At 33.5% G+C, this 14,286-nt stretch overlaps 2 protein-coding genes across 9 annotated transcripts; both read left to right on the top strand.

Annotated features, from left to right (window-relative positions):
• Nucleotides 1-3: 3 nt before the first annotated feature.
• On the top strand, nt 4-5,504 carry LOC144567910 (uncharacterized). Of its 8 annotated transcripts, none has more exons than XR_013515546.1 (5): nt 444-1,464; nt 2,444-2,578; nt 2,836-3,106; nt 3,739-3,844; nt 4,023-4,616. XR_013515546.1 is itself a non-coding variant. In XM_078318094.1 (5 exons), the coding sequence occupies exons 3-5, from the start codon at nt 2,849-2,851 to the stop codon at nt 4,926-4,928; spliced, it is 396 nt and encodes a 131-aa protein (XP_078174220.1). In that variant the 5' UTR covers nt 444-1,464; nt 2,444-2,578; nt 2,836-2,848; the 3' UTR covers nt 4,929-5,504. The 8 variants fall into 8 exon arrangements, 2 of the variants coding, with proteins under 2 accessions (XP_078174220.1, XP_078174219.1); XM_078318094.1 differs by lacking the exon at nt 3,739-3,844 and adding an exon at nt 4,918-5,504 and having other exon boundaries at nt 4,023-4,149; XM_078318093.1 differs by lacking the exon at nt 3,739-3,844 and having other exon boundaries at nt 4,023-4,149; nt 4,332-4,616.
• Nucleotides 5,505-9,417: 3,913 nt separating this feature from the next.
• On the top strand, nt 9,418-10,453 carry LOC144568137 (chlorophyll a-b binding protein 50, chloroplastic-like). The gene has a single exon (XM_078318381.1). It carries the CDS (start codon nt 9,491-9,493, stop codon nt 10,277-10,279), a length of 789 nt encoding a protein of 262 aa, XP_078174507.1. The 5' UTR covers nt 9,418-9,490; the 3' UTR covers nt 10,280-10,453.
• Nucleotides 10,454-14,286: the final 3,833 nt, after the last annotated feature.

Consider the following 14,286-nt stretch of genomic DNA (forward strand, 5'->3'; position numbering starts at 1 on the left):
GGTGGACAAAATGCGGAAAAAAGGCTGCCGACAATTCCACGTTTCCTTCAACAAAAGTGATCGGAGATCTACACCTATGAAGCCCTATGGCACATCTACGTCGTGAACTGGAGTGTAGGGCGCGACAAGGAGCCCCGAGCTTTCGATCAGGTATTGCTACCATCTCAGAGGCTTGTCAGAGAGATCGCATGAGATTTGAAGACAGATCTGAGGTCTCAGAGCTCGGCCGTAGTGATGCTCCAGGAGTGGCCCAAGCATACCTAGTCGGGTTGTTCTAGCCTTGTAGGGCACCAATCTCGGTGTGATTCATACCAAAAGGGTTTCGATCATAGGTAAGAGCTTTAGGATAATATCTAGATTGCCACACTAGCAGTCAAATTCTTTAACTCCAGTGATGTCTTTGTTGTTTAACTCCGGTGATCTCTCACTTCTGCAAGGTGTGATTTTCCTCTTCTCATCTGATATTTAGTTGTTCCATGCATCGATCTAATTTTATAAATCATTTTGTACTGATGCTTTGATTAATTATGGAACTATATGTTTACCACACTCAGTCCTGTGAAGGAATGCGCTGTACTTTGCTCCAGCACAAATTAACGAATATAGAAAAACAATATAAAAATAATAGTGGTCAGAAACCATGAGATGGTGCCACAAGGGGCTGATTACAGTTTCAGTTCTACTTATAACATCTCACATCCTCATGTGAGTTGGTTCTGTCAGTTGTAAATTACAGTACTGGTTCTTAGGAGCAGGGGCATTGCTTTATAGGGACATGAGGAGGATTACAACCCCCACTTTTTGAGATTTTGAACATATATTTTAAGGGGTTTGAAGCATAATCCTTTTTTGAAAAAAAAGACGTACAACCCAATTAATTACTAAATGATTAAAATATAATTATGCTAATCAAGAAAGGAAAATCATCTATTGTAGCTGCAACTGCAAGAGCCTAGAAAGCAAACCTATTTTGGTTCTATGACAATTACTTGACTAGTAATTATAGAACTAGACAATGGTATCAGTAGCTGTACCAGTGGTACCTATAAGAAAACTGGTACCAGACAGTGGTACATATAGAACTGATTTTTTAGATTGTTTTTTTTTTTGTGATCCAATCGCTCAATTATGAAGACAGTAAAGTATAATTTGTGCTTTATCTGCTTGATTTACGGATCATTGCTTACTTTCAAAAATCACCTGTATCATTTGAACTTTAATTCGTTACTAGCAGTGCTTACAGATCAGTTGCTAGCAGTGGCATTTGAAATTTAATTTACTCCACCAAAAAATATTCTCCGTTGCTAATATTTTTCCAAACCAGATCCAACCACGGCAGCTCTCAGACCTCCGTGAGTGAGAAGCTTGAACTGACATTGAAACGCATCTTTATCTCCAATTCGTATTCCGTCGCACGAGCACTACCTCTCTCAACACTCTCGCACATGCAAATTGCAATCGCAAGTTAGTTTTCTCCTTTCAAATTGTTGTTTATTTGTTGGGGTTTAAATATTTTTTACATGAGATTTATACGCTTTATTCTAGATATTTGAAGTGTTATTGTTGAGGTTAGAATGCTGTATATATCATTTTATTTATTTATTTGAACATTAGTTTTAGAGGAGGGATCAAGTTACAACACTTGAAAGTTACAACAAAGTTACAACATCATTTTTTTTCATTTTCAAAGTCCAAATCATCGATCCAAACCATTAGATATTCAATCTATATTAAAATGTGCTTGCAGACCAAATTTTACATTTTTTGAAATTTTTTTGCTATTTATTAAGATGGGTACAAAATTGCTGTTTTTATTAAAATTCTGCACCATTAAAAAACAACAATTTTGTACCCATCTTAATAAATAGCAAAAAAATTTCAAAAAATGTAAAATTTGGTCTGCAAGCACATTTTAATATAGATTGAATATCTAACGGTTTGGATCGATGATTTGGACTTTGAAAATGAAAAAAAATGATGTTGTAACTTTGTTGTAACTTTCAAGTGTTGTAACTTGATCCCTCCTCTTAGTTTTAAATGCTTCATTATTTTATTTTGAATGCTTTATCATTGAGGTTTAAATGTTAGATCTCACTATAAATAAATTGCATGTTTATTATTTAGTTGATCGTTAGGTTTAAATGCTTGATATATGAGGTTTATATGCTTTATTCTGGAGAACATCACTCTTTTCAGATCTCCTTTTACGTTCAGTTTTGTAGAATAGTTAATTTTTTAACTGCCCAACATGACCATGCTATCTCTAGATTTCCTTTTTTCTTTATTTATGGTAAAGGTGTCGCTAGTTTAGACCGACACACTTATTGAGTCACATAATTACATAATTTTTTTGTTAAGATGTTTTAAGCTTTTCTTGGAACAAAAACAGTATGTTGTGGTAGTCAAATGAAAAACTGACAAAAAAGAAACTTTTAAAATTCAGACATCTAACGAAGAGAAGCATGACAAGTTAGAGGGCAAATCAGACAAGGACAAAATACTGAAGGTCTCATGGGAGAGAACTTTGGGCAACTACAGTGCTACCAGGCTGAGAGAAATATTTGAGAAGTTTGGAAAGGTAGAAGACGTGGTGATTCGATCTAAGAACTCTAAAAATAAAAATAAAAAACAGTGCAAAACACAAGGTTAGAAAGGAGCAAAATAATATGTACCGAAGAAAATGAGATCTTCTTAAACCAGCATGATATTAGAAAATAACTTCTTCTTCCCTTTATTTGCTATTTATTATAGGAGTTCATCTTACAGTGATGCATAATAAGAACTGTGTTTAATCTGTTTATTAAATTTTCTGATTATTTTATGTTTTTATACCAGGAGAATATCCTCTATGAAGGGCTTATGGAGAAGAAGGTACTACCTGATATTAAGTTGGCTGAATCAGAATACGAGAAGATCAAGGGCACTCGTCAGGTTTGCTGCAGCTGTCAACCGGCTCATCAATACTGGCGTGCCAGCAACAGTGGAGCACCGTGCGGCAGCCACGTCTTTGGCTGCATCAATCTCTGCTTCAGCAATTGCACAGTGTGTGCAAAATTCTATTACCGCTATGGACACGATCAAACTCAACATGATTGCAGTTGATCAGGTAAAATTTTTCTTATTGTGTATCATAATGCAATCATTAATAATGGTTTATACTTGGCAGTACTGATTAAGAGGTTTTACTGGTGTAGAGTTTGCCAGTAGGGTGAAATACTTAAAAAGTGGCAAGAGTGGATGAACAAATGCACCTATATGTCTGACAGCTTGAGCAAGCTAAGAAAAGAAACATTCTATCTAAGAAAATTCTTAGAAGACTTGGTTGTAAGAACAATGGCCCTAAACATTCATGAGCTCATATCTTACTGGTATTGATCATTGTTTGCATGTTGCGAGTGTCTAAATGTCCTCTCTAACATGTCTTGCTCAGGCTTATATGAGGTTTAAATGCTTTGTAAATGAGGTTTATAAGCTTTGTATATGAGGTTTATGCTCAATTCAAAGTATCGGTAGGTTTAAATGCTTTGTACATGAGGTTCATATGCTTTATTCTAGAGATTTGAAGTGTTATTGTTGAGAGTTATAGGTTATATTGCTGTGTAACTTCATTTAGTCATGGCATGCTTATTTTGCAAATAGTTTGTTCTATGCTTTGGATTCTATCACAGACTCTGAGCCCATTCAATATAGGTAAATAAAGCTTGTTCTTAATTTAAATTTTTGTTGTGTAACTTTTAGGATGGAGAAACAGTATATAACTTGTTACGAATGTGCAATGGTGCGTTATTGCAAATAACAAAGCATTCCAACTGTTCGGATATTAGATAATGGTCTCTATAGCAAGGTACAACATTTGCACATTCTAGTACAATACCAGCATAGATCTAGCAGGCTAGTAGTACAACTCCGGAGTACAGTGCTGCATTTTTATTTAAAAGTCGAGCTTGGTTTAGAAAATTCTAGAGATTCTAGAATGCATTTTTCTAAAAGACTAATATATCATTTGTTCCCTGTTCTACTAGATAAAATTTACCTCGATAAAGTTGGCCAAGAAGTATATGAAGAGAGTAGCAAATGAGCTTCAAGTTATGAGTGCATTAAAAAAGGACCCAGCTTTGAAGTATCAGATTTGTTTTTCGAATTCATTAGGTAATTTCGAATTCATCAGCTTTGAAATTAGAATCTTCCATGGGAAAACTTTTTTTTCTGGTTTTGTATGAATCAGAGCCCTGGAGTAGTCAAATAAAATCGTGTTTTTCTTTGTGAAATGTCAAATGATATTAAATCTGAATTGGAGGCAACTTACTGGTATACTTTTGTATTTAAATCAGATATAAGTTAGGAGACTGAAAAGCAAATGAACAAATAGGCGTTAAGCATTGGGAAGATTACTAGTTAAAACAAATATATTGTTATACCAGGTCTTTCACTTTAGTCCTAGACCTTCATGGGCTTTTATTTTTCTCAGCATATACACTCTTATTCTGGGCTGATATTTATATAAGTTTAAATGCTTTGTACAAGATGTTTATATGTTTTGTACACGAGGTTTAAATGTTTTAATTTTTTTTCATGTAGTTAATTTGTACAGATGCTTTATATGTTGTTAATTTTTACTTGGTGTTAATTTTTTCATGTAGTTTTCAAAACTTGATTGCAGTGTTTTAAATATTAGAGTGTGTTACTTTAAATGTGTGATAATAGGTTTGAATAGTTGTTCTCTAAATTATCTCTAAATTCAAACTTATAGTTTAAAATATTAGTGTTTGCACTGTTTCTTACATAAGTGTGAATACAAGAGGTCTAGCTGCTGCAGGTATAGCTGTCTGTAGCACAGCATTATAACAATACGTAAGTCTACATGGGAGACTAGGATGGGCGCTGTAATGCTCACAGCTTTTACTTGTACAAAATCAGGCTCAAATTGATGGAGCGAGTGATATTTTACACTTACTCGTAAATGAAATGAAGTTGTCAGAAGAAAAATTGGAAAATTACAAAGGACAAGCCCTTGCTTCTGATTTTACAAGAATGAGAAGTGATGGATAAAGTTAGGAGCTTGGCTTTTATTAAAGTAGCTAGCAGCTTTTATTTCTTTCAATTATTATTTTTTGCTTTTTAATTTTATTTTTGAGAAGCATGTAATCTTGTAAGATCTTATTTCTATTTAATCAATATGTCACGGGTTTTCAATTAAAAAAAATTGGGATGCTTATTTGCAAATTTGAGAATGAAGGTTCAAGAAAAAAAAAAAAAAATTGGGATGCTTATTTAAATAAGAGTCTAATGACTTCAATGATCCATCCATTTGATTAAAAACAAGAAAAATGTAAATGTTTATAATAACAAGAACCTTTATGTGAATTTTCTTTTACTCTCACAAACAAAATTTAAATGTTTGAAATATCATGTTAAAAAAACTGAATTGTTAGATATAAATGTTTGATATGTGAGGTTTAAATGATTGCAAATAGAGATCTAAAGGCTTCAGAATAGGCGTCAAAAGTGTCAGTTGGAAGAAGTGCCAGCAGAAAAAATTTATAATTATGTTTGAGGTTTATACGTTTGAATGTAGTAATTTAAATGATAGACATCAAAAGTCTAAATGGTTGAGAAGTTACCTTCCAAGAGGCATACCTCATCATAGTCAAAAGTTCCAATTGTAAAAAAATTTAAAAGTAAACTTAGATTTGATGTTTAAATGCTTGAACATCATAGTTTAAATGGTAGACATTAAAGGTTTAAATTGTTGAGAAGCTATGTTCTAAAAGGCGTATCGACATTCTCGAAGGTCGGTCAAAAGTATTTTTTTTATGGATCTCATTTGAAAGAGAAAATTGAATAGAAAACATTTGTATTTTTAGATCCGCAAAATTCATCACAGATCATCGAAAAAATGAAAGAGAATTATCAGAAGAAAAAAAATAAGAGTGCCTAAAAGGAATTTTTTTTTTTTTTTGGCTTGAAGGCAAAAGTTAGTTAGGAGTCAAAACTATTCAGATTTAGAATTTAAATGCTTGTAGATAGAATTTTAAAAGCTTGTGTGTAGCATTATAAATGGTTATAAACAGAGTTTTAAATGCTTGGATATGAGCGCTGAAAATGAAAGTTAGACATTAAAATACTTGGGGGACTCATTCGGGGATTTTATTTGGGGTACAATTATCAGACTCCTTTAGTTTGAATAATACTTCAGATATATATTTTTCTACGGAATAATTCTTTTATAATCAATTGGATGATTTTCTTACCTAAACAAAATGATTCGGGTTTAAAGAGATCATTGTTAGCTCAACAATGCATTTTACTAAAATCTACATGAATTTTCAGTCCATCAAAATAATTTTTACTCTCAAAACAAACTTTTTATTTGGTAGAACCGATTATTTTTATCATGAAAATATTAATTTCAGACTGAAAACAATATGAGGTGCCTTTTTAAGATGAAAGTGATATTTTTACTTGAAATAAATTAATACCCATTCATTATTGTGAATTTGAATTAAAAAAAAGTGTTTCTTACTTAACCAAATTATTTTAACGATTAAAGATGACTTCTTTAGATATATGGCATCATATATTTAATTGGAAACAAAGTTATTCCACATTTTAAGCACAAAATAGGTATATTTATCCGAAATAAGTCATTTCCAATATAACAATGTGATTTTTAACTTAAAACCTACAATTTATAACATAGAATGAATTCTTTTAAGCTTACCTGAATAATATTAACTTTTTGTGTACCTATTTAACTTGAAACTAGACAACAATAAAAATACTAGCATAAAAATAGAATCTTCAAGCATTGATAAGCCTTTAATATGTGTACTTTCGCCTAGTGTTTTACATCTAAAACTGAATCAATCAAGGGCGGACCCATATGGAGCTAGAGGGGGGCAGTTACCCCCTGGATTTTGAGTTTTAGTGGTGATTTATCGGTTCCGATCGACTTTGCCCTCCCTCTGAATGTTTAATTTGTAGTTCGGGTTAAATTTAGAGTTAAAATCAAAATAATTTCTTGAATTATGATTGATAATTAGAATTATAAGTTAAAACATCCGAAGTTACAAGTGAGAGTATTGGAAAATATAAGTTAAAATATTATTTTTTATCAAGTACAAAATTAGTTAATGGATTTAAACTCGATTAGTTACCCGATTTAATATTTTTTTGCCCTGATGAGAATCCTGGATTCATCTTGGAATCAATGTCTTTGTATTGTAATATAATTTAATTTAGAATGCATCAACAATCAAATTACTATCCAAGTTGTATTTTAATTGCAGCAAAAAAGAAAAGAAAAACAATCCAAAACAAAAGTTTTGTGCAGGGCCTGAACCAATTGTGCGGGTCCTATATCTAAAATACACAACAAACATATATATTTTTTTGTAATGACATGAAAATTATATTCTTGATCTCAAAACTTGCATTTGGGATAAATGTATAATTAATTGGTTATCAAGATTGTTGATATTTATGTATCTACGCATGTGCACAGAAAAATAATATAAATATAATATTTGATACTTAAGATCAAGGTTCTAAATAGCGATTATAGCGGCATAGCGGGGAGATAAAAAAAAAAAAGCTATTGCGAATAGCGTAGCTATAGCGGAAGCTATCACACATAGTGATTTCCCTTTTCAAACTTTATATTATATATTTATACTAATTATCAACATAATCAATATTAGAGAATTGATGTAACAACTAAATGACAACTAATCTAAGTCTATACTTTTTATCAATTACGCAAATAAGAAGGAAAAAAAATCTAAAAAGTAACATTATTTAATAGTTTATACTTCATGGTATTACATATTATAACAGACAAAGAACAATTAATTTTATAAGGTAAATGAAGTTAATATACATATTTAAACATTTTATAATTATAATAATAATCAAAATCAGCTTTCAATTAAAACGAACGATAATAATTTTACAAATGAATACTATAAAAAGAGTAATCAAAATGAAGAATTAGTATTTGAATATTTCTCGATATAGAATGATAGAATAAATCACAAATAAAAATAGAAGCATATAGTTTGGTTTAGTATACTTATCGTAGAAGACCATGTAACATTAGAAATAAGAATAAAAGTACAGAAGTCCATATAAATTCCAAAAAAAAACCATGTAGCATAGCGGTAGCTATAGCGGATCTCATATAGCGGTAATAGCGGTCAGCTATTATAGCTATAGCGGTCGTAGCTGAGTTAGTGCAATTTTATCTCATAGTTTAGCGTTTATGGTCCGGAAAAGCCATAGCGTAGCTATAGCGCCGCTATAGCTAGCTATTTAGAAGCCTGCTTAAGATTTAAAAATCAAGACAGAATGGATCAAGTACATAATCTAATGGGCCTGAATTATAGTATCACTGTATCATTCAGGCGTGTGACTCAAAAATATTTACATGCAGATGTGGGATATGTCCATTTCTAAAGCCACCTCTGTCAAATATGTATACTCTGCGGGCTAATTAAAATTCGAGCTAATTTGATATAAGTTGAAAATTTACAAGTTTCCTTTAATATTTATATCAATGCGGATAGGACGTGTTTGGGTTTTTTTTTCTTCTTGCGTTATTGCAGACGCCGAGATTTTTATTTTTATCCAAAAAAATAAATTATTTTATTATAAATAACCAAAATCACGACAAAATTTTATTTCTACTCAAACCGTAAATAATATTTACGGTTCGAATTAAGAATTCAAACCGTAAATATTATTTACGGTTTGGGTAGAAATAAAATTTTGTCGTGATTTTGGTTATTTATAATAAAATAATTTATTTTTTGGGTAAAAATAAAAATCTCGGTTGCAGACGTTACAAATTACTCTTCTGTTTACATAGGAAGCTATATAATAGCATACTGTTTTAATTTTTTCCAATATAAAAAGAAAAGAGTGAGACTATGATATTCTGCAATGTATATTTACCTAATGTACTTTAAAACACATCAAATAATTATACAATGCAAAGCACCATAGCCTTTCCCAAAAGAAAAAAAAATAATAGAAATATATAGTAAAATATAAAGATAAAATAAGGGAAGCATATGCCAAGATGCATCAGTAAAAGGGCCCGTAAACACTTGCTGTTCCAAACAGGTAGGTAAACTCTAATTATCTAGCCATGAGAAAGAGACATAATTTGTATTATTATATTATTATTATTATTACTTTTTAGATAAGTGGACAGAGTGCACCGTATCGATTTCATTGATGCAATCAGAAACAGCCATAATTATTAAATAAAAATCCTAAATAAAAGTTGTGGCTACTACGCAACCGACCCAAAAATTATGATCAGTTGCAAATCTAGATGCAACGGAGGCGGAGCCAATATGAAAAGAGAGAAAGATTTCCCTGGATAAGGACCATCACCTATTTAAACCCCAAGCACCACCTTCATTTCAAAAACACTACCAATTCTCTCTTAACCAACATAAAAAAACCAAAGAAAAAATAATAAACAATGGCCTCAACAATGTCCCATTCCTCCACAGCCTTCGCCGGCAAGACCATCAACATCACCCCCGCCGGCTCATCAAGCCGTGTTACCATGCGCAAGACTGTGACCAAGGCTAAGCCCGTCTCATCAGGCAGCCCATGGTACGGCCCAGACCGTGTCCTGTACTTGGGCCCACTATCCGGAGAGCCCCCGTCCTACCTCACCGGTGAGTTCCCTGGTGATTATGGCTGGGACACCGCTGGGCTCTCCGCCGACCCTGAGACCTTCGCCAAGAACCGTGAGTTGGAAGTCATCCACTGCCGGTGGGCCATGCTTGGTGCCCTTGGTTGCGTTTTTCCAGAGCTCCTTGCACGTAACGGCGTGAAGTTTGGTGAAGCCGTGTGGTTCAAGGCTGGTTCTCAGATCTTCTCTGAGGGTGGTCTCGACTACCTGGGTAACCCTAGTTTGATCCATGCACAGAGCATCCTTGCCATCTGGGCTTGCCAGGTTATCTTGATGGGTGCAGTTGAGGGATACCGTATTGCCGGTGGCCCACTTGGTGAGGTAGTCGACCCACTCTACCCGGGTGGAAGCTTCGACCCACTAGGCCTTGCTGATGACCCAGAGGCATTTGCTGAGCTCAAGGTGAAGGAGGTCAAGAACGGCAGATTGGCCATGTTCTCTATGTTCGGTTTCTTTGTTCAGGCCATCGTCACCGGAAAGGGCCCGCTTGAGAACTTGGCCGATCACCTTGCGGATCCCGTCAACAACAATGCGTGGTCATACGCCACCAACTTTGTGCCCGGCAAGTGAGGGATTAATGCCAGGATTTGCTTGGTGTGGTTTTAAAATTTTGGCAATATTAATTAAGCTGTTTTGTTTGGTTTCATGCATGGAATTGGCTAGCTACCTGATTAAGCTTGCTTCTTATTGTAAACTAGCCTTTGATTGGCAATTACGAATGAATTGGTTCTGTTTGTGATTATTCAAGCCTCGTTTTCAGTACTTCTCTCGTATATTCCAGTATCAATTTGTGGCGTTAATTGCATGCCTCAGAACATTTTATTAGTTTTATATTTATAAGTTATAACCCATTGTAACAGAAGTGCCACTTTAATTATAAAAAAAAAGAAAGGTAAAACACACCAAAAAACAACGACCAAAAAAGAAAATTACTTAATTTGTCGTTCTTTAGGCTTCTCCTCTTGACCTCATGTACTCGCATATGCATCTCTCCTAACCATAGAGGCTAACGATATCTTTTTAATTTGCAGTTTTGCACCATTAAAGAATGGCGATGTAAATACGCTAATATATACACTATCTCTCTCCCATAAAATCTCACCACAAGCACTTCCTCCACCATACGCGAGTGTATTTTAAAGACCGTACGAGAGGCATCTTGAGAAGAATTCCCACAACCCATAGGTTCGTATCCCCCGGTACGCAAAGCAGAGTTACCTGCTTCATTCGATTGTATTTGGTGCTTGATTGCATTAATACGTTATATGAAAAGTAGTCACACTTGTGCATTTATGTACTAATAGTTACGTTGTAGACTATGTTCCATGGATATAGGTACGGATATCGTATTAGATACGATACAAATACAATGATACAACAATTTTTAAAAATCTAGAATACGAGTATTCATACAACATCGAGCAAATATTTATACATTCGTAATACAAGTATTCATACCTAAGGTACATAACATATTTCTAAAATAACTGGATGCAAGTATGGATGTCTATATGCGCAAATATTAATATATAAAAATCATCTATTGATATATAAAATATCAAGCAACCAAAATAACAAAAAAATAAATCCTGGCTATTAAAAAATATTGCGCTTGCGTAATTTAATAGTTATATTATTTGACATAATTTAATCTTTTTATTTTTGGCTATTAAAAAATTATTTGACGTAATTTAATACTTGTGCTTGAATCAATCCTGTTAACTTGTTATTTTGTCCTCAACTAACCATTTAAAAGGAGAATTTAAATAAGTAACGCAGGACGAATAAATTCAGCCCACTAACTTTATTCTTCTAAATAGGGTCTCACCTGTCATAATATCCTTCTTCCCCAACCTTCGTTCTTTTTAGTTCTTACGCGTGCATAACTGTTACTCAACTTCTCAAACCACAAATCACATATCACAAAAAAAAACACAGAATTGATCTCAAAATCGGCCTTAATAGGGCCTCATTCGCTTTGAGACAAGCAAACATTTCAACGAAAAGTTGACATCTTTCTTGGCTCGTTGGGTGAATTTACCAAAAAAAAACTACCTTCAAATGGAAGAGAGAGAGAGAGAAATGGTAGGTCGCACCAACCTTAGCGCTCTAGCATTTTTTTCCTTTTAGAGTGCAAATAGGGAGTCGCCACTTTGAGTTCTTTTACTTTCGATTGGACTGAGAAAGAGAATAGAGTCGTTAGCGACTCTCACTTCGATGGTTAGAATTTGAAAGTAGACAATTAATTGAGATGGAGTACGATTGGAGACTTGGATTGTTAGAGTAGATGTTGACTGGAAAGATGGGGGATGAATGAGGGAAATTGGTTGGGGGAAAAAAATCTTTTCCCTAAAGAAAAATGCAGGTTTGTCTAACATGTTCAATAAGAAAGATGCATGTGTATCGTTAAATATTCAATTTATTGAGCAATCCTATGAATGCTCATGAGGAAGCTTTTTATATGTGGTGCGTACCATACAAGTTTCAGGTCAAAACAAATAGGCCTAATACCAGTGCAAAATAGCCAGTATATATGAAGATGAAAGACCAATAGACATTTCTTATATGAGATAATAATCCTTAAAAGAGAAAGATTTGGCACCAATGAGCTGCCAAGTATTGACAAAAATGGCTAGTTCATGCTTCATAGAAGTGACTCGAAATTAGAACAGTATAATTACCTAATAATAATGCTAAGAGCACCCATCGGGGTAACAAGAATTGTTGGTGCAAATGCCTATACAGCAAAATTAGCTATTTCACCTCCTATCACTGCACAGAAACACAAAAATATTAACATATAGTTTTGGACAGTTCATGAAAAATTTGCAAAATATTTAACGAGACACTTATGATCCCATTAAGTGGTCTAACTAGAAGAAAGATGCATGTGTAAATGAAGCTCCATTAGAATTTCAACACTACTCTACATTATCACAAAATGTCTAATTTATTTATCTACTGGAGTAACACAATTTTTGTTTCTGATAGGAGGGCTTTTGGAGTTTTACTATATAACACATGCATATGAATAATGTTTAATCAATATTTCAGCATCTAAATTTATTTATCTAATAATTGAAAAAGTCACAACCAGAATCCATATGATTCAGTAGGTCACTAGGAGCAGGTAGCACCTGAAACATTTACAAGTTAGAAGTTACTATAAATCCGAGTAAAGAAAAAAATATTAGTATCATATAGTCTAATTAAAGAAAAGTAGAGCTAACTGAATGATAGTATACCTTAAGAGGAGATGATATTTACCTTTAAGGTACCCACATGAATGGACGGAATTGGTCCAAGTCGAAACCACTGTCAACAGAACTAAACCAATCTTTTGAACAAATAAGAGCCTCAATGGTTTCAGCATTCATAGAGTTCGCGAGTATTCTGTCAATCGACCCACTGCACTAAACGCTGACTCTGATGCAACAGTTGAGACTTGAATCGCTAAAAATCTCTTGCCATCTTTACTAACGTCAAGTACGAGTCTGAGTTTCTTTTCCACCATTGCAGAATATCAAAATTTTCTTCATCAAGCTCCACCACAGCTTCTTCTAAATAGTTGTCCAACTCAGAACTCTTTGGCCGTATATGACGTTTTTGAAACTTAAATTCAGATAATTTCATATCAAACTTTCTTTTTCCCAAGGAACTACTTTCCACTTGTGGAGACCCACACTTGTCGCCCGATCTACATTGCACATGCTCGCATAGTCATCATAGCATTTTTTAAGTGATGAGCGCACATCTTCCAAACTTTTATTGTACTCATTGGTCTCATCTCCATATGCAACTCTAAAATAAATTCGACGTCTTCTAACTTCGACCGAGGATAAAAAACACAAGCTAATATGAGTATCCGAACATTGGTTGCATCTTTTTTGCTAAGTTTTGCAAAATTTGATTGAAACTCATATAATCCTCTAACAACATAGCATGAATAATCCACACCTCTTTTATATACAAGTGTGAAGATGGTCGCCTCACAGTGGAGAAAGTCTTCGTAGCATCAAAGAATACCTCTAAAATTTTTGCCAATTCTTTCGCATCCTTTGACTTATCCGAACTAGGAACATCCATTAAACTACTTTCTCCAAACTTTAATAAGACATGTTTGTATTTTAAAGCTTCTTTAACCATCTCGTACGTTGAATTCTACCTAGTTGGGAAATCTAGAGTCACACCTTTTATCATTCACTGCACAATTATCTATTGTTATTGTGGAAATCTTACCATCCAACTTCCATGCAACTTGAATTTTCTTAATTAAACTTGCAACCATTGGACCTGAATACGGGTAAGACATTTGTCTGAAACCAATAATTTTTTTTTTTAAAAGTTGAAGTTCTTGTCAATATAATGTGCCATTAGACACAAATATCCTAAAGTCACACTTGATGTCCAAATATCGGCCATGAAAGACACACATGAATTTAACTCTTCGAACTCCTTTAATGATACTGCCAACCCCTTATTATATACCTCCACACATGATAGGCCTAAATTATATACATATTCGATCTAATTTTTATCACAAAATAATACCAAATATCTTGTATTTTGAATATAAA

The sequence above is a fragment of the Carex rostrata genome, chromosome 17 (genome assembly GCF_964058835.1).
Source record: "Carex rostrata chromosome 17, lpCarRost1.2, whole genome shotgun sequence".
Taxonomy (NCBI): Eukaryota; Viridiplantae; Streptophyta; class Magnoliopsida; order Poales; family Cyperaceae; genus Carex; species Carex rostrata.